At 40.9% G+C, this 20,544-nt stretch overlaps 1 protein-coding gene across 1 annotated transcript; it reads left to right on the top strand.

The window, feature by feature from the left end:
* Nucleotides 1–5,682: 5,682 nt before the first annotated feature.
* LOC140731711 (beta-crystallin A1-2) lies at nucleotides 5,683–10,455 on the top strand. The gene is made up of 6 exons (XM_073053412.1): nucleotides 5,683–5,758; nucleotides 5,993–6,049; nucleotides 6,158–6,276; nucleotides 7,748–7,889; nucleotides 9,088–9,230; nucleotides 10,129–10,455. Exons 2-6 carry the CDS (start codon nucleotides 6,017–6,019, stop codon nucleotides 10,274–10,276), a joined length of 585 nt encoding a protein of 194 aa, XP_072909513.1. The 5' UTR covers nucleotides 5,683–5,758; nucleotides 5,993–6,016; the 3' UTR covers nucleotides 10,277–10,455.
* The last annotated feature ends 10,089 nt before the right edge of the window (nucleotides 10,456–20,544 follow it).

Below are 20,544 nucleotides of genomic sequence, written 5' to 3'. Positions count from 1 at the left end.
TGTTTTTTTCTCCCCCTTTTGAATCAGGTTAGGTCACAAAGAGATCAACAAAGCAAACTGCATCGCACAGAGGTAGCAGAGGCTGACACCAGCCCTTTGCTTTGTTTCTCACAGCGACGCCGCACAGATCAGCAAAAGCCGCTGTGGTACTGTAGACAGAAGTGCAGCCGAGAACAAAGAGCTGACTTGGTAGACAGCTTTGTGTAGATTTGTTTGGTTTATGCTGCAAGTATCATAGAAACTTTTCCGTTTGGCAGGAGCACATAGATAGCTTGGAGAGGATGTGTTGATCTAACCAACAAATTTCACCTTATAGGCTTCAGCTCCTTTCTTCCAATTTGCACTTATATTTACAATTCATAGTACCATCAATAATAATATATATATATATTCATAGTAATATCAACCATGCACAGCTAATCAGAACTGGATTAAGCATTCCTAGGTGTCGGGTTAGGCATTAATTTGAGACCCCTTACTATCTTCAGCCATTTTAATTGTCTTCAATCCACTAAAGTAGAAAAACAAACAGATTAAATATCATTAACAGTAATACTACAACATTAGACATTGCCGCTACCCCTCCACACTCCCTCTCCACCCACCATTTTGATGCAATGATTGTGTGTATTTCCTCTGCATTACAGTGAACTTTACTGTCTCACCACCTGCCTATGCGTTGCTTGGTCCATGGACATAGGCCCTTTGGCACCCAGAACTGTGCTTCAGTCCTGCCAATGGATAACTCATTACTGGGGTGTAAGTTAGAATTTCCCAAGTGTCAGCTTCCTCCCAGCATACTTCTCCATCTTTGCAGGATTACCTTCCAAATTCTCTTCCTTTGATCTCCTCATCCTACTTCAAGCCACTCACCTCTCTTTTAAAATCCTTATATTCTACCCTCTCAACTGCCAAGCCCAGGCCAGTTTCATTCTTCACTCTCTGAAATAACCAATGATTTATCCTTTGTGATTTCAATTTATAGCTTATCTTGCCTTTATCTCTCTTAAGCCTTTCATAAAGTTTGCTTCCATAAAAGATCTCCTTACTATATTCATATCCACCTTCATAAACCTTGTCAATTGTGTGTAGCTTCTCCACTCCCATCAATGCGAATTACAGTGGGTCCACTTACATACACTTCAGTTCCTCACAACCATATTCCTTCACCTCACTTCAATCCATTTCCTTCCATACCTGCCATGAGGAAAATCTCTTCTGTCATTTGCAACTGCACTTTTCCAATTCCCAACATTTGTAAATTCACTTTCACTTTGTAACGTCAACCACTTCCTTGCCTCTATTTCTAAACGTCCTTGTCCACTCGTTCTTTACTAACCCAGTGATAGCCTTGGTTTTGCCTCCTTACGTTCAAAGACTACAGTCACAGAGCCATACATTTGCACAACCGTTATGCCGCAAAAAAAACTATTCATAAACACTACTTCATTGTTTCTCTTTTGCACCACTTAGGTATCTATTTTTCGAACTTCTAGCAATTTTTATGCCTTGCACTGTACTGCTGTCGCAAAACAACAAATTTCGCAACATATGTCAGTGATAATAAACCTGATTCTGATTTTGATCCTATTAGGTATATGTCTACCTTAAGCTATTATGCACAACCAACTGAACCTGCTTAACCAGGTATGACTGCCACATCAAGCACTATTGGTTTTGTTCTCTACAAAAACTATATATTACAATACTAAAACTGATATAACCCCTGTTTCCTTACTCCATCATTCACTGTCACCTCAAAACATCTACATTTCCTCTCTCCCTCATCTCAAAGGATAAGGCTGATGAGTTCTTAGAATGCCTTGTCATTCAGATTGGAACTATTCATACTTCCCACAAAATTCTATCTCTCCTACCCGCATATCCATCTCTCTCCATGCTTTCCTTCTCTGATGTATTCATGAAACACATCTGCCTCAATTCTATTAAGTTTCTGATCATACAGTTTTCAAAAAAAAAGCCTCCATGCTATACATTTTCCTGTTCTTGTGCAATTCTCCTCTTTTGCATCATTGCCTTCTCAAATAGAAAACCTGTTTTAATATTCTATCCTTGTAAATTACTATCTGAAAATAAATTTTTCAAATTGGCACTCAGTTTGTTTGTAAGTATTGCGAGCAAGTCAAAGGCTGATTGTAGTGTCCTAATGTAACTTCAACTATACAGTACATTCCATCTGACACCTGGTAGGACTTAACTTCATAAGTTAACTTTACTTCTGAATACAACATTCAAGCCAAAATGAAAGTGAGAGTCATTCAAGAAATCAAGTCAGCAGAAACAGGCTGGTTTGAAATCAGGAAATTAAGGAAATAAGACATATTTCTGGTTTGAACTACAATATAACTTCATAACTTCATAACCTTTGCCATTCAACTGAATTCCATATCAAGAGGGACCTCAGAAAATATTCTCAGAACAGAATTACAGTAAAACTATCATAATTTGGTACCCACAGGATGAATATTGAATTAAATATCTTTGAAGCTTGTTTCTTTTTCCTCATTAATTGCCTCTGTCCAATTTCACCCTGCTTGCAAAGTGACCATGGAATTGTGGAGGTAAGAATTAACAAGTAATGCTTGGTATTTCACTTAAGTTACCCATTCTTTAGTGTGTCAGCAGACTACTTAATCAGGCCAACATTCAGACTCAAAGGCACAATTTTCAGCAGAAGTGATCAACAAACTGCAGAATTGTGTCCAGCATATACCGCTCCATGTGTGCTCTGCCCATTTATGATATTCTATTGTCATAACAGAAGTCTGTATTTTAAATTTAGAGTCTGTTTAAGGATAACTGTGAAAAGCAACACTACTGCGAAGTTTAATTAGTGAGTAATCATATACTTCGTAGCTGTCAAAATGGGAACCCAGAGCAGAAATACAGTGACATGGCAGAGGAGCATTCCTCTAAATCAATCTTCAATAAAAATCATTGAAGCAAAGGCAAAATTATTTCCTAAAATCCTTATCCTCTGTGTCTGGTACAAGATAATTTATTAAAATGTAAGACTGCATATTTGAATAACTAGAAAGGAATCGTGTGGCATAATTTGCACTGTTAATACACATATAATTACAGAAAGACAATATTGTAGTTTGCACCAGAAATATGTCTTATTTCCGTAATTTCCTGATTTCAAACCAGCCTGTTTCTGCTGATTTGATTTCTTGAATGACTCTCGCTTTCATTTTGGCTTGAATGTTGTATTCAGAGGTGAAAGGGATTGATAACATTCACGCTCACATTGTTTGCTTTTACCAAGACTGAAAGGCAAAATTGTGTGACGCCATCTGTATGAGGCCTGGGATCTGGGAATTTGCATTTCCTTTATCAATCAAATTCAAAAGGTTTATAGAGGCACATAGAGCGTGAACTGAGAAATTTAAATCAAAATAATTAATCCAATGGCATGTAACATCCTTAAATTGAAACAGGGAGAAAAAAATACGGGGTTATCAGAAAGAGATAAAGAACAACAGTAGTAAAGAAATCGTACATTACCATTATAAATTATTTTTAGTCTGAGAAAAGTTGCTTAATACAACAAATTGCCAAAGTCCTGACACCAGAATGAGCACAGTTTCTTTTTTGGGTTACTTTAAGTCACTGACAACTTTCCAAAATCAAACTATCAAGGTGGGTATAAATCTAAAATAAAACCAGGAAAAGATGTAAATGTTTATCAAATCAGCAATACCTTTTGATAGAGACCAACAAAATTGTCTGTCTAACCGCGGGAGATGCCATGGTTATTTATGTGCTTCGGTGTTGTCCTCACAATGATTATGGAGGGGCGGTATCTATGATATCTTTTCATTGTGCTTGTGTCGTCACAGACAATTATTATTTGATTTTCACTGTAATTGTACTGAATATTTATAGCCTTCTGATCATTAATAATATGACTAACATTTGAGGCACAGTTTTATTTAATCTCTCTTCCATTCATCAGTGATATTTACCAGGGGCACTGCAGTCCAGGGCCCTTAGCATCATCCACGGCCCTCCCATCCATCCAGCAATACCTTTGATCCCCTACCATCAGGCAGGAGGTACTGTAGCATTAAGACAAGAACTGTTAGGAAGGGAAACAGCTTCTTCCCTCAGGCCATAAGAACTCCCTGTCACCACCCAGGTCACATCACGTATGAAACGTCTGCAGCGTTACGCTGTTTACTTTTAAACTTCAGTCATCAGTGCACCTTATTATCTATTAATGTTACTTTATGAATTGTGTGTTTGAGTTATATATACTATGTTGTCCACCTTGGTCTGGAGACATGTTGTTTCATTTGGTGGTATACATGTGTATGGCTGAATGACAATAAACTGAACTTGAACTTGATTATAAGTGTTAAAATTTGCAGCATGTATTCAATTGTTTGATCGCTCAAAAGCTGAGGAGTTCTTCATTAATTATGGAAAACCCTGAACATCCTCTACATAGCACCATCCAGAGACAGAGAAGCAGTTTCAGCGACAGGTTACTGTCGATGCAATGCTCCTCAGACAGGATGAAGAGGTCAATACTCCCCAATGCCATTAGGCTTTACAATTCAACTGCCAGGACTTAAGAACTTTTTTTTAAAGCTATTATTAATGCTTTTTGAGTTAGTGATTTAGATGCATATCATATTATTACTGAGTTAAGTATTGTATGTAATGAGTTTTTGCTACAACAAGTGTATGGGACATTGGAAAAAATGTTGAATTTCCCCATGGGGATGAATAAAGTATCTATCTATCTATCTATCTATCTATCTATAACTTCACCATAACTCTAATGTGGTATGAAAATTTTGTTAGTTATTTCTGTGGAATACCTTGAACTGTCTATGAGCTTCATAAATTTAATTAAAGGACATACTCTTCAATGTTCTCAAAGTAGAACTGTGCAGGTGACCATCCTAACTATATAACGATCCAAAGTCCTAATTTTATGTTATATTTTCCAAATGTTTAGACAACTGAAATCCAGTAACATTTTACTGACATTGCTCCCCGCTATTTTACCCGTAATGGTATCTCAGCTATTCTAAATGGACAAATCGGCAGCAGAGGGGCATATTTCAAGAAGTGTTATATCTTGCTAATTAGCTGTGCCGCAATTTGAGTTTTGTAATTTTGAAATAATTCATAGAACATAGAATAGCACAGGAACAGGCCCTTCAGCCCACAACTACTGCCGAACGAATTAAATAAGTAATTAAATGGCTAACTAAAGTAATCGCTTTTGCCTACATGACGTCCATATCCTTCCACTTTCCTCACGTTCATGTGCCTATCTAAACATCTCTTAAAAGTCTCTGATGTTTCTGCCTCCACCACCACCCCGGGCAGCTCATTCCAGGCACCCACCAATCTGTATAAGAAACTTGCCCCTTACATCTCCTTTCAAATTACTTCCTCTCAGCTTAAAAGCACACATATAGAATTTGGATTGAATAAATCATATTAAATACCATTTAGTTTCAGTTTTTAGCTATAGGTTATTCATGCATGCACTGGAAATGCAGACTTATCTTTCTGCTCAGACAATGGCAGAGTTGAAATGGGAATCCATGGGATCAGCCACGAACAATGAGATGTTGACGTCAGTATTCTCTGCTCATTGGACCACAAATCAGATTCGCACACTTCTCAATTTCTATTGAAAGTTTGACTATAAATACCAGAGGTGAGGTTCGAAACAGAATCATCATCGGAAATCTCCCTTCGCAGCCCAGCTTTGGTAAGTTGCATGTCCTTCAATTTTATTTGATCTTATTTTAACTTCAGATTTGTCCAACTTATCTCAGCTCGTTGGAGATTTTATTTCATGCTTTATAAACAACTCTACAGCAACAATTTGGTTGGGTTAAAGCAAAATGCAGAGGGCAGATAAACTTTCAATGCACTAAAATTTGATATATTTTGTAAAAATTTCAATTTTGAAATGAAATTATATTATGCAATTTTCTTTTAGGATTGACATCTCTAAACGGCAAACATGGCGCAGACAAACCCAGCAGGACTTTTCAAGGTTAACACTTATTTTCCTAGATATTTAATCAGGATTGAAACTTTGTTTTATTGTTTCTTTATTGCCCTTTAATTTTGAATATCATGGAAATTTTGTTTTCAATTGCAGATTACTGTTTATGATCAAGAAAACTTCCAGGGAAAAAGGATGGAATTTACCACATCCTGCAAGAACATCATGGAGTGTGGATTCGACAATATTCGGTCTGTCAAAGTCAACTGTGGAGCGTGAGTCAATAGCTTTTGCTTATTTTTCAAAATGGTTCCACCCTTAACAACTCCACTGAAACGTATTCTTAACCAAGCTTTATCATTAAAATGCAGTCATAGATTTTTTTTAAATGTCATCATCATTTGCAGGCCAAATTACTCAGTTCACAGAAAGGTATCTTTTAGTTCTCCTTACACACTATAAGATAACGCTAATGTTGAGTTCTTTCTGACTCAGCTAGATTACGTTCGCATTGAAAATATGGAAGGCAATAGATCCACATCATTTCAGCTCATGATCTGAAATATGTTAATATGTCTGTTAGAATCCATTACAGTACTCTGTTTTATTTAAAGACACTTCCCATGTGCAGTGATAATGTAAAGGTAGGAGACAAAAGCCCGTGCATTTGGAAGTTTGGAGGTGAATTTGTAATGGTTGGGTAGCAGTGCAGCTCCAAGTCATATAGTTCAGTTTTGCATCTGGGCAATAGAAATTCACCCCCCCAAAAAAAAAAATTTTCCCCTGTGAAATCTACATCTAGCCTGCATTACACACACATCTGTGCATGGCAGGATCAGTATCTGCACAAAAATCAAAAAAGCAGCATACAGCAATATTAGCAACTGGAGCCTAAAAAAATGTGGCAGTACATTTCTGTGCATTGTATCATTATTGGTGCATATCGAACTCAACACATTTAGGAGCCAGCATTTTATATATGATTATTCATTTGACATTTTGATGTGCTTGCAAGAAGCAGATACATATACTTAAGATGCGAAAATACAGACTAGGCTTCAAAATAGAGAACTTCTCTTTCCAAAAAATTGCAATCAAAAAGCAAAAATTATCTGTTTCTCACTGAATTTGAGAGATATCATAACTCACCTCTATCTCACTCCTCATTTCTATTGAGTAAGTACAATTAGATTCTCTGATAATAAATTCTCTGCTAATGGAACATCAGCAATGTTGTAGTTGTACAGCAAAATTCAATGTCACACCAATCGACAGAACTTAGTGGTTTACGTTGTGGGGCTCAGTAGATTTTGATTCCAGACCATTGCAGCTTGACACGCATTACAGATGACAGGAAGACCTACTAAAAAACTCGGGCCACCCCAGCTCTTTACAGTTACTGAAAACAATTAACCTGTAATTTCAGATCTTGTTCATCATTTAAATTAGTTTGATAGAGTTTAAAGGATGTAACCTTACTTTAAGTACCATTGAAAGGATTAATTCAAAAAGTACATTTGTATCATTAAGATTCATTTGGTGGGAACAATTTCTTAAAACCATTCTCGGCCAGGGCCAATATTTAGTGCATACTTTGCAATATTCACTGTTCTGGATGAATCAGGAAATCATGGCTAATGGTTAATAGGTTAACAGCTACCTGAATTTCTCAATTTGCAAATAGTGTGAGAATTAAGTACATTTAGTTTTTGAGAATTTGACATGAAAATAACTTTCTTCTTGTAGGTGGGTTGGTTATGAACATTCTAGCTTCTTTGGGCAACAATTTGTCCTGGAGAAAGGGGAATATCCACGCTGGGATGCCTGGAGTGGCAGCAACGCCTACCACATTGAGAGGCTTACATCCTTCCGCCCCATTTGCTCTGCTGTGAGTTGGTTCACTGGTCAATCTCTGTCAGACTTAATGCTAAAAAAGGATATTCTCCATGTAATTGGCAGCACAACATATACTCGAAAATAAGTTTACATATTAAGCTGTAACTTTACATGATTCATTTTTTGTAATCATTTCTGTTTTTCCACTGGCTTTTAGAATCTGTCTTAGCAAAAGAGGCATGGAGAGAGATCAGGAAATAGTGGTAAAATACTATCCACAAACTGCTGGAGGAAGTCAGCAGATCATGCAGCATCTATGGAGAGGAATAAAGGGTTGACATTTCGGCTCTTTATTCATCTCCATAGAAGCTGCCTGACCTACAGAGTTCCTCCAGCATTTTGTCTGTGTTACACTGGATTTCCAGTATCTGCAGAATCTCTTCTGTTAACTGTTAATATCCAAATCTGCAATAGAGTTAAAATATTAACTGTCTTCAAATATAGCCCACATCTGCCAGTTATGCTGAAATTCACTGTGCTCTGTCAGACAGTACTTGTGTTGTTTCATAAAAAATATTAATTTTAAAAGACAAAGAGGAAACAAGATTAACATTTAGTGCAAAGTGGTGTGTTTTGAGAAAGGCCTGAATAAGTTTATTTTATACACAAGAAAGTTAGAGGAGTATTAACATTTGCAAATAACAAATGGTAGAGCTAGATTAAGAATAAGGGGTAGGCCATTTAGAACAGAGATGCGAAAAAACATTTTCACCCAGAGAGTGGTGGATATGTGGAATGCTCTGCCCCAGAAAGCAGTAGAGGCCAAGTCTCTGGATGCATTCAAGAGAGAGTTAGATAGAGCTCTTATAGATAGCGGGGTCAAGGGATATGGGGAGAGGGCAGGAACGGGGTACTGATTGTGTATGATCAGCCATGATCACAGTGAATGGTGGTGCTGGCTAGAAGGGCCGAATGGCCTACTCCTGCACCTACTGTCTATTGTCTATTGTCTATTCTGGTTACTACTTGAAAGTAGATCAGACAGGGTGTCAAAGGTTATGGGGAGAAGGCAGGAGAATGGAGTTGAGAGGAATAATAAATTAGCCATGATGGAATGGCAGAGTAGACTCAATAAGCCAAATAGCCTAATTCTGTTCCTATATCCTCTAGTCTTACGGTTTTGTTCACTTACAAATGTATTGTAGTATCTACTAAACTGCTCAATGTATACTTTTTTTTATTAATATTAGCACCACAAAGAGTCCAAAATTATCATCTTCGAGAAGGAAAACTTCATTGGCAAACAGTGGGAGATGTGCGATGATTACCCCTCTTTGCAAGCCATGGGCTGGGGCAATAATGAAGTTGGATCCATGAAAGTTCAAGCTGGCGCGTAAGTTATGCTTTCAATGTAAATTAAATAGAAAGGTTGGGTTACTTCACTTTAATGCAGAAGACGTGGCTGGATCCAGTGAAGTCTTGTGTATTTAGAAGCACATCAATCAGATTAAATTTGTAGTTTCTTCTTCTAAATTAACAGATTATTTTAGGCCTAAATCATAAATAATAATCCTACTTGAATAGTTCAAGCTGCTTCAGAAATTAACCAAAGGCAAGTTATCCTGATAATCTTCTATTGCCTCTGAAGTCTTGAACTTCAGTCCTACTCATATTTACACTTTTTTACCTCTCTGTTAATACAAATATCTAATCAGCCAAACACGTTAAGAGGTTCAGTTATTGTTTGGACCTAAGTTCAGAATAGGGGAGATATGCAATCTCACTGACTTTGACTGTGGAATGATGGTTGGTGCCAAATGCAGTTGAGTATCTCAGAAACTGCTGATCTCCTGGGATTTCCACACACAACTGTCTCTAGAGAGTGAAGTGAAAAGGAAAAAGCATCCAGTGAGTGGCTGTTCTGTGGGTGAACACTTAATCAGAGAGGTCAGAGCACAAGGCAACAGTAACTCAAATAACCACGCAATACAACAGCGGTGTGCAGAAAAGCATGACTGAACACACAATACATTGAACCTTGAACTAGATGGGCTACAGCAGCAGAAGGCAAAGTATAGGAGGTACTTAAAGAACTGGCCCCTGAGTGTATATCTATCTTATATTTTGAGGGCATAGTGTACTTTATTAGCAATAACAGCTAAATGAGAATAACATCTATTGGTATTAGCTACTTTCCTAAAATACAAAAATGAGCACTTTTAGATTATTCATTTAACAAATAAAATATAAAAGCCTCAAGATTAATTAAGTGTGTTTGTTCATGTCCCTAGATGGGTGTGCTACCAGTATCCAGGATACCGTGGCTTCCAGTACATTATGGAATGTGATCGCCATGCCGGAGAGTACAAACACTGGAGGGAATGGGGATCCCACGCGCAAACCTGTCAGGTCCAGTCACTCCGCCGCATTCAAGAGTAAATCTTTTTCGTAAACCTCGGTAAAATATCACAGAGGGGCAGTACCTCTATAGTACACTCGGTAGTGTATTCTACTGTAGATCAAGCACATGTGTACAGAGATTGATTTAACATCTCATTACAATATAACTTGGGTTATTAAAATATTCAAATAAAAGTCAGAAAGATGTTTGCTTCAAACTGCATGTGAGCACTTATTTGTTCTTCAAGTTTCAAAACTGCTTGGTGGTTGAGATTCATCATAGATGTGACTTCTGAGGAATGAACTACAGAAAGTCAATTCACTGAGAGACGTAAAGCATATTAACCACTGTGTTCCCAGTATAACAACACTTTAGTCTTCCAACACACCGATAATCTGCAAACAATTTATGTTTTTAAAATACATGAGAGACATCATGTTTTTCATGAGAAACATCAAAAAAGGCAACACTTCCATCTGGACTTTAATACAGTTTAACTATAAATACAGTCTGCACTTGGTGTTGACAGAATGAAATGTGCTCCAACATACATGACTGATTGAGCGCTCTTTCTTTTCTACGTAGTGAATGAGACTAAGTGGCCTGGCCAGTTTGGAAGTTTATTTCTGTTCAGACAGCAGAAATCTTCTGCGAGTGTCATCTAGAAATCGCGAGATGATGATGAATGGCCCCATGGATTGGATGACTATTTCACCCAGTAACTCGCCCGTATGAAAGATGGTTTTGCCTCTGAAATGCTTCAGGCAATCTAGAGAGAAAGTTGATGATTCTACAAAAGAAAAGGAGTAATTAAATTTCCCTGGAGATGCAAAAAAAAATTCCAGCATTTAAAAGTGACCTCATGACTACTAGACACTTGAACTATTAGGCTATCTGCTGAACCAACCCCACCACACTGACTCAGCACTCCAACCACACTTCATTTCTCTAAACACAAAGGGTCAGATGATCTAACCCCCTGTGACCAAGAGGCATCCAGTGAGATGGAGTAGGTTCTGAGGGGCAACTTAGTCTCAAGTAGAGCTGAGGCCTAGCCTCCCCGAAAATGCCCTCCCAGCCTGTGAGAGCACAACGGAGACTGCAGACGTGGGGAATCTGCTGGAGGAGCTCAGCAGGTTGAGCAACACATGTGGAGGGGGTTCCCCAAAAGGCAGCACATCATGAGGAGGCTTCATAGTAAAGTAGTAAAATAAAGACACATGAGGCTGCAGATGCCAAAGCTGCAGCAACATACCATCTGCCGGATAGTCCTCTTGCAGGGTTTCAACTCAAAACATCAGCAATTCCTTTCCTCCCACAGACGCTCCTGGACCCTCTGAACTCCTGCAGCAGATCGTTTGTCAGAGTCACTTACAAACTGTACAGGTAATTTTAGTCCTGACTAAGGGTCTCGGCCCGAAATGTCGACAGTGCTTCTCCTTATAGATGCTGCCTGGCCTGCTGTGTTCCACCAGCATTTTGTGTGTGTTATTCAGATAATTTTAAAATAGTCATGATCAAATAAAAAACACATTTAATTGAAAATATCACCTTAAAATACCAAAAATAATTCAAAACATTAAAACAGATTTAAGTAAAACAATCAAAACTTTTTTCTGCATATTTGCCAGTTTTTTTATTCAGCAGCCTCTGGAGTAAAGGTGGGAAGCAGATGTGGAGCACACCTGACCACATTCCCTGTCCTGGCAGGGTCCCGTCACTGAGTTTACACAGGACAGCAGGAGATCAGCTGCCTCCAGCACATCACAGCTGTCTGCTTGCCCCCAACACGAGCTGAACACTCCTACAGAACTGCCAGCTGTCATTCAGCTTGATTTGGCCTATATACCATAATTTCACCCACTTGAGATCAAATTACAGACACGCGGGTCTTTTAGTTAATTTACTAAAAATCCAAAAAACCCTGAAATGAATTATATTTACTACTCAGATATATTTATTATACAATTAAAACCAAAGAAGCCACAATAAATTAAAACTGAATTTGTCTGTTTTTTTTTTATTTATCAGTACGGGTCCTTCCCAGATTATGAACACCCAAATTATGGACAGTCTGTACATATGAACCAAGTTACGTACGAACAAGGAATAGAAACATAGAAAACTTACAACACAATACAGGCCCTTTGGCCCACAAAGCTGTGCCGAACACGTACTTACCTTAGAAATTACCTGGGGTTACCCATAGCCCTCTATTTTTCTAAGCTCCATGTACCTATCAAGGAGTCTTTTAAAAGATCCTTTCATATCCACCTCCACAACTGTTGCTGGCAGCCCATTCCACAAGCTCACCACTCGCTGCGTAAAAAAACTTACCCCCGACATCTCCTCCGTACCTATTTCCAAGCACCTTAAAACTGAGCCCTCTCGTGCTAGCCATTTCAGCCCTGGGAAAAAGCCTCTGAATATCCACACGATTAATGCCTCTCATCATCTTATATACCTCTACCAGGTCTATTGTCTGGATGCTGCAGGACTGAAAGCATCTTCTTCTGTCTGAGAGCTTGGTTCAAGGCCGCATTTCCTACTTCCAAACTGCAGGCCTTTTCCCCACTGGCTGGGTGGACTAGAACAAGAGGTCATATGTTTAGAGTGAAAGGTGAAATAAGGGGAACTTGGAGGAGAACTTCTTCACTTGGAGGGTAGTGCATGTGTGGAACGAGTTGCAGGTGAAAGTGGTAGATGCAGGTTCAATTGCAACATTTAAGAGAAGTTTGGATTAGAGGGGTATGGTTCTTTCAGGTAGATGGAACTGGGCAGAAGACCAGCTCAGCAAGGACTAGACAAAATAGGACAAAGGGCCTATCATGACTCTATGTCCAGATTACAAACCACTCACAGGAATGGAATCACAGAATACTGCAAATGCTGGAATCTGGAACAGCAATCTGCTGAAGGAACTCAGTGGGTCAGATAACATCTGTTTCGGGTTGAGCATATGCATCAGAACATTTAGAAGTTGCACAGAATATTTCATCATCGCTTCAGATCACCAAAATCAGCAGTTAAACACACTTCTGGAGCCAATGATTCCTTATTAAAGTTAAACACTTTAAAAAAAACTACTGTTCTGCAAAAATAGGACTGAACATTTTAACCAGCCATTTTTATTTAGTTTTTGTAGGGAATACGTTATTGGGAAAATTTACTCTAGTGCCACAGAGTGGATGTGCTATCTTTTGACACAAATGAGGTTTAACCTCCAGAAGTGATACTCAGAGACATTGGTATGTTGTCCACTTTTTCAGGATGATCAGAGTTATAAGCAATGTGTTGGGGTTTATCTGACAAATGACACGTCCCATTTAGCTAACTACAAATTTCTTTGTTTCCTTTAAACCTTCAAATTATTGTCTAAGGCAACAATGTGTTTATTTTATTTTCATTCTGATTCTCTGGAATATGATGACTTTGACATAAATTGTAGATTGCACTTCTGCAGATAATAATAATTTGCATTAAATCCACTCATTCTTGCCATAGAGGGAGTACAGAGAAGGTTCACCAGATTGATTCCTTGGATGGCAGGACTTTCATATGAAGAAAGACTGGATCGACTAGGCTTATATTCACTGGAATTTAGACGATTGAGGGGGTATCTTATTGAAACGTATAAAATTCTAAAGGGATTGGACAGGCTAGATGCAGGAAGATTGTTTCCGATGTTGGGGAAGTCCAGAACAAGGGGTCACAGTTTAAGGATAAAAGGGAAGCCTTTTAGGACCGAGATGAGGAAAAACTTCTTCACTCAGAGAGTGGTGAAGCTGTGGAATTCTCTGCCACAGGAAACAGTTGAGGTTGGTTCATTGGCTATATTTAAGAGGAAGTTAGATATGGCCCTTGTGGCTAAAGGGATCGGAGGTATGGAGAGAAAGCAGGTACAGGGTTCCGAGTTGGATGATCAGCCATGATCATACTGAATGGCGGGGCAGGCTCGAAGGGCCGAATGGCCTACTCCTGCACCTATTTTCTATGTTTCTATGTTTCATAATAGAACCATTCAGCATGGGATCCGGCTCTTTAATCCATTGAGCTGATGCCATTAATACTAATCCCATTTTATTCTTCCAATATTCCCATCTCCTCTTCACAGAGTCTAACACATAAGATCAAAAGGCCGAGCACAGCTCCGAAGCATGTTCAAGCTTGCTGATAGCACCACTGCAGAAAGCCAAGTCAAAGGCGATGACGAATCAGCATTCAGGAGGGAGATTGAAGACCAGGCTGAGTGGTGCCACAACACCAACCTCCACAACGTCAGCAAGACCAAGGAGCTGGAGAAGGAAACCGGGATCCCATGAGGCAGTCTTCGTGGGGGGGGGGGGGGGGGGAGGGAATCAAAGGTTGAGAGGGTCAGCAAATTTAAATTTCTCGGTGTTAACATTTCAGAGGATCTGTCCTGGACCCACCAGATAAGTGCAATTATGAAGAAAGCATGGCTGCACGTCTACTTAGAAGTTTGTGAAGATTAAACATGACATATAAAACTTTGACAAACTTCTATAGATGGGTGGTGGAGAGTATATTGACTGACTGCATCAGAGCCTGGTATAGACAGACCAATGCCCTTGAATGGAAAATCCTACAAAAAGTAGTGGACACAGCCCAGATAATCAAGGGTAAAGCCCTCCCCAACATTGAGCACATCCACACAGAGCACTGTTGCATGAAAGCAGCATCTAACATCAGGGATTCCCGCCACCCAGGTTTTCTATTTTTCTCATTGCTGCCATCAGGAAGAAGGTACAGGAGTCTCAGGATTCACTACCAGGTTCAGGAACTGTTATAACCCCTTAACCATCAGGCCCTTGAACCAGAGGGGATAACGTCACTCAACTTCACTTGCCCCATCACTGAATTGCTCCCACAACCTATGGACTCACCTTCAAGGACTCTTCATCTCATGTTCTTGATATTTATTGCTTATTTCTTTAGTATTATTAGCTTTTTGTATTTGCACACTGGTTGCCTGCCCTGTTGGTGCAGTCTTTGATTCGATTATAATGTTTATTGGATTTATTGCGTATGCCTGCAAGTAGATGACTTTCAGGGCTCTATAGGACACATGTATTTTGATAATAACTTTACTTTGAAGATAGGAGCAGAATTAGGCCATTTGCTCCTTTGAGACTCCACAGATGGCATTTGAACTCCTGAATTCCTCCAGTAATTTGTTTTTTGCTCCAAATTACAACATCTGCAGACTGTCCTGTCTCAGCTTCAAAAGATCTTTGACAATTACAACTAAACTGATGTTGAAATATAACCTACCATCCAAGTCACTTCTTTGATCTTGGCATCATGATCTACTATAGACATCTTTCTGCATTTCCTTTGGCAAGTTCCACATGGGAAACATATGACACCTACTTTGATTTTAATATACAGCACCATTTTATCCATGTTTAATTCCGCTGGTCATTGATCAGTCTATAAGCAAACTCTGCTGGGCTTTTCATTAAATTGCTGAGGTCCACCTTCGAATCAGTATTTCTTCCGTTCTGCCTGTGTCGCTCAATAATGTCTTAACACTGTAATCTACAAATGTTTACTGTGAACTGAAATAGTCACAAGGAAAATCCTCTGGACAGCCTACTCATTGCCAAAATAAACCCACATCCCATTTTGATTTGCAAAAGTCATAGTTGGTACTTTATTACTTTAAAATCACAAGAAAGTCTGGAGATACTGGAAATCCAAAGCAAAACACACAAAATGCTGGAGGAACCCATCAGGTCAGGCAGCATCTATGGAAATGAATAGTGTTATGTAACCCCGTAACCAGGTAACTTACCAGCAAAGATAGATGGATCAGCTGAGTCGGATGCTACTATTTTCAAACGTTTTATTCGAAAAGGGCACAAACGTATGGTTAATACAAAACATTCAGATCATATACATCGTCAAACTCAATCTAAAACACCAGTGTAACCATAATCAATCAGAAATAAGCTCTATAGTTGTCTAGGGGATAATACTGAGTCCAATTGAAATATAAAGAGTCACTCAGAAGTTTGCAGGCTTTTCCCTTTTGGGAACCGCTGGGGTTTTCACGTTGTAGAGAGAAAGAGGTGATTTGGAAAAGATAAACACTTGCCCGTCGTCTTGGCAGAGCAAATCCTTGGAATCAGGGGAGCAGGCTTCCCCGTTGTTAGCTAAAAGCAGTCTTTCGTTGGTTCTAGCCACAGATTCAAAAGTTGGAATCTAACGCACGTGGCTTCCTTCAGAATGGCGTCCCGCTCCCACGGGAATCGATATCGTGCTTCCTTCGTCTCCTGGGTGCGTCTGAGGGTTCCCCCCCTCAGACCCTCCTTTATACTTCTTCACGGGATCGCAGGTGTCAATCAGGTTGCAGGTGATGCGATCTTTCTCTCAACCAGCCCACTTTGCCCGAGGGCTTTTCACGTGGTCCCATGAGACAATAGTTAAGGTCACCTTTATTCTGCTTCTTGGGAGAACGTGGTCTCTCTCTCTCTCTCCCATTTCCCTGGGTCTATTCAGCACGTCCCTTCCTCTTTTGGGTCAGCTGACCCCCCTCTTGACTCGGGTTCTTGAGATTCTCACAAAGGAGGGGGCCGATGGCATAACACCTCCCCCCATAATGGGTTTTTAACCAGCGGTTAAAAACAGGTTGGTACCGGGTTTTGTTTTTGAATCTACATACTACACAAGCTTTTCTCTTCACAGAGTACTATTGTCATACATTCAAGTCAGGATCTAAACAGGTAACAAGTACAGTGCCCCTTTTCTTTAATACCTTAACCTCACGTGCCATACTAACGCCTGGTAGCATCAAACTTCAGCTCAATAACCACCTTATTTATTTGCTTTCTTCAGCAACATAACTAAGGAGGTGTGATCTTAGCTTACATACATCTACAAAGGTTCATGCAAAATACTAATTTTTATGTTACTTTCAAACTTAACAGTCAAGCTTCCATGGGTGTTGTCTTTATTATTCACATACTTTGTCAAAATCCCTTAAAACCGGCTTCTGCTATTTAAAAATCGCGTCCCCATTAACCCTCGCCTCTTTTCCGGTTAATTCCCTCGTGGTAATCTTGGGCACCCTGGCGAAATAGGCTTTCGCCCGCTCCTTTCATAGAAGTTATTTTATCAGCATGTTCCAAACTTAGACCACCTTGTTCCACCCAATTCCTTAATTTTAGGCAATTTGTCATTTTTCTCTTCAGGACCCGTCATGCTATTAGCTTCCAAGTTAAGATCTGCAAGCGATCCCGCTTTGTTCAGACAGCATTTCAAACTCTGCCTTTTCACACCACACTCTGGAATAACAATAGCGTGTGGGGCCCCTTTACCTTCCAACTCACCCTGTAATTGATTCACAGGCTTTGTGGTACCAAGCCATTGTCTCTGTAGCCTGGTTGCTGCTTCTGGTATCAGTCCAGCCTTTAAATTTTCTTCATTCAATTTGGGAACTACACATTCCCCTTTTCCTTGAGCTCCGTGACTAGGTTCAGCACCACGTGCATCCCCATCTTGGACACACTCAAACGGGACATTGGCCTCTTCCAGGCTTTCAACACCCGTACCTTTTTCAAATTCTAACGTCCCCCGATCCTTCCAGTTACTCTCTAGGCAGCCCCCCGTTGGGGAAGGCGCAACCCTGCTAGCTGAAACAACCTCCTCGGCCATTTCAGCTGACTTCTCCACAGCAAGGATACCCTTCTCCTCTAAGACTGCCCTCATTTCACTCTCGGGACCATCGAGAACACCTTTAGAACTCTCAACTTCTCCAAACAATTCTGCCAAACCAGACAGATCAACCACGTCCAACTCTGGACGTTTTAACAGCTTCATCCGTTTCTCATCTTTATTTCCTACCTCTAGGACCTTTCTCTTCACTAAGGGGGGGGGCTATCTCCTCGCCCATACCCCCTTTTACTTTACTACCTTCTGTTTTACCACCCTCTGAACCCTCGTGGTACAGGCTCGGTAAAAACGTCTTGGCCAATTCACTACTGGCGCGATTTAAACTGCTCTGGTTCTCAGCTGCTTTTCTCGACAGGCCGCGAGTGACCGCGCATGCGCGATAGCTCGGGGACTCCATGGGCGGGGCCTCAACTATCAGGGCGGTTCCCATCTTCCCACCCGCGAGGTCATTACCCAAAAGAAGGTCCACGCCCTCCCCCGGTAACTCCGGCAGGACTCCTAGCTCCACAGGTCCCGACACCAACTCGCAATCGAGAAGGACCCTATGCAAAGGCACGACCTCGGTCCGGTTCCCGATACCTCTCAGGGCTACCTCGCCCGTGCGAGGGCCGAATTTTAACACATTACGGCTAATTAACGATAGTTCCGCCCCCGTGTCTCTCCAAATTCGTACGGGGATGGGGGGGTCCCCTTCCCTCAAAGACACGGTTCCTTCGGAACTAAATGTCTCCCGCCCCTCCGGTACTCCATCTACCTGGGGCCCTCTTGTCCATTTCCTGATTACCACTGCACGCCCGATAGGGATCGCTGCTCTCTCCCTCTCTGGCTCCTTTCTCGGAGCAAAGCAGTTTGATGCAATATGACCCACCTTCCCACAATTAAAGTAGGTTAAACCAGAGGGTCTCCAAGTTTCCTGTCTGTTATCCTCACTTTTGCTGCTAGCTCCCGGCGGGATCTCCGCCTCAGCCGGCGGGCTTTCCCTACCATTCCGACGGTCTCTCGGGTAACTTTTTGGCGAGGAAAACTTTGTCTTGTGGGTTAGGGCATATTCATCTGCGACCCTAGCCATCTCTGAGATGGACTGATTCGTCCTCTCATTCAAATACATTCGAATCTCTTCCGGAACGCAACCTTTAAATTCCTCAATCAAAATTAACTCCCTGAGACGCCCATAGTTCTCGGCCACCTTGTCAGCGGTGCACCAACGGTCCAAGAGCACACCCTTCTCATGGGCTAGCTCAGTATATGTTTGATTCCACCCTTTCCTTAAATTTCGGAACCTCTGTCTATACGCCTCAGGTACTAACTCGTAACCTTGGAGAATGGCCTCCTTTACTTGATCATAATTCCCGTCCCTTTCTGGGGGCAGCGCGGCATATACCCGCTGTGCCTTCCCTCGTAACACACTTTGTAACAACGCCACCCACTGCTCTCTGGGCCACTTTTGATTCCTTGCCACCTTCTCAAAAATCAAGAAATAACTATCAACATCCGTCTCCTCGAACGGGGGGAACCAACCTCAACGCCCGACTAACATCAAACCCTTCCTCTCTCTCTTCCCCTTGAGCTCTTCGCTCCTGCTTTCGCCTGTTCAGCTCCAATTCATGGCTCCTTTGTTTCTCTTTCTCTTCTGCTTCTGCTTCTACTTCTAGCTGCTTTAGTTTGAACACATGCTCTCTTTCCGCAGCCTTTTCAGCTCTCTCTGCATCCTTTTCCCTCGCAGCTCTCTCTGCATCCTTTTCCCTCGCAGCTCTCTCTGCATCCTTTCCTTTGCAGCTCTCTCCACAGCCTTTTCCCTCGCAGCTCTCTCCGCAGCCTTCTCAGCTGCTTCTACGTCTAGCTGCTTTACTTTAAGCTCATGGGCCAGCCTTGCTTTCTCCAACTCTGCCTGATCTGTCCCACTCGCTAATCTCCTTTCGGGAATATTTTCCAAATCCTCAGCTACAAACACCTTCTTCCCAACGTAATGCTGTTGTATGACCCTTCGCACTTCCTGCTTTTTCATTGCTGGCTTCACCGCTGTGAGGTCTAATGCCTGCGCCAAATTTACCAAGTCTGATTTTGTAGCCTTCCCTAGCGCCTCTACCGTCGGGTTTCTCATAAATTCACCCACATCCATCTTTGCTGGTTTTCCGTCTGGCTACCTGCGTAACCAGATTTAAGTTTGGACTTACAGCCCGATTCACTGACTCTCCCGTTTGGTTTCAAATCCCGGGACGAGAACCCCACTTGTTACGTAACCCCGTAACCAGGTAACATACCAGCAAAGATAGATAGATCAGCTGAGTCGGATGCTACTATTTTCAAACGTTTTATTCGAAAAGGGCACAAACGTATGGTTAATACAAAACATTCAGATCATATACATCGTCAAACTCAATCTAAAACACCGGTGTAACCATAATCAATCAGAAATAAGCTCTATAGTTGTCTAGGGGATAATACTGAGTCCAATTGAAATATAAAGAGTCACTCAGAAGTTTGCAGGCTTTTCCCTTTTGGGAACCGCTGGGGTTTTCACGTTGTAGAGAGAAAGAGGTGATTTGGAAAAGATAAACACTTGCCCGTCGTCTTGGCAGAGCAAATCCTTGGAATCAGGGGAGCAGGCTTC

The sequence above is a fragment of the Hemitrygon akajei genome, chromosome 8 (assembly GCF_048418815.1).
Source record: "Hemitrygon akajei chromosome 8, sHemAka1.3, whole genome shotgun sequence".
Taxonomy (NCBI): Eukaryota; Metazoa; Chordata; class Chondrichthyes; order Myliobatiformes; family Dasyatidae; genus Hemitrygon; species Hemitrygon akajei.
The sequence above is the reverse complement of the archived record's forward strand: the minus strand, read 5'-3'. Positions and strand labels throughout refer to the sequence as shown.

Excerpts from the sequence above, each read along its gene's own strand:
- LOC140731711 (XM_073053412.1), top strand. The coding sequence starts at position 6,017 with ATGGCGCAGACAAACCCAGCAGGACTTTTCAAG. Across the intron at positions 6,050-6,157 it reads ACCCAGCAGGACTTTTCAAG|ATTACTGTTTATGATCAAGA; the intron begins GTTAACACTTAT and ends TTTCAATTGCAG. Across the intron at positions 7,890-9,087 it reads TCCGCCCCATTTGCTCTGCT|CACCACAAAGAGTCCAAAAT; the intron begins GTGAGTTGGTTC and ends TATTAATATTAG.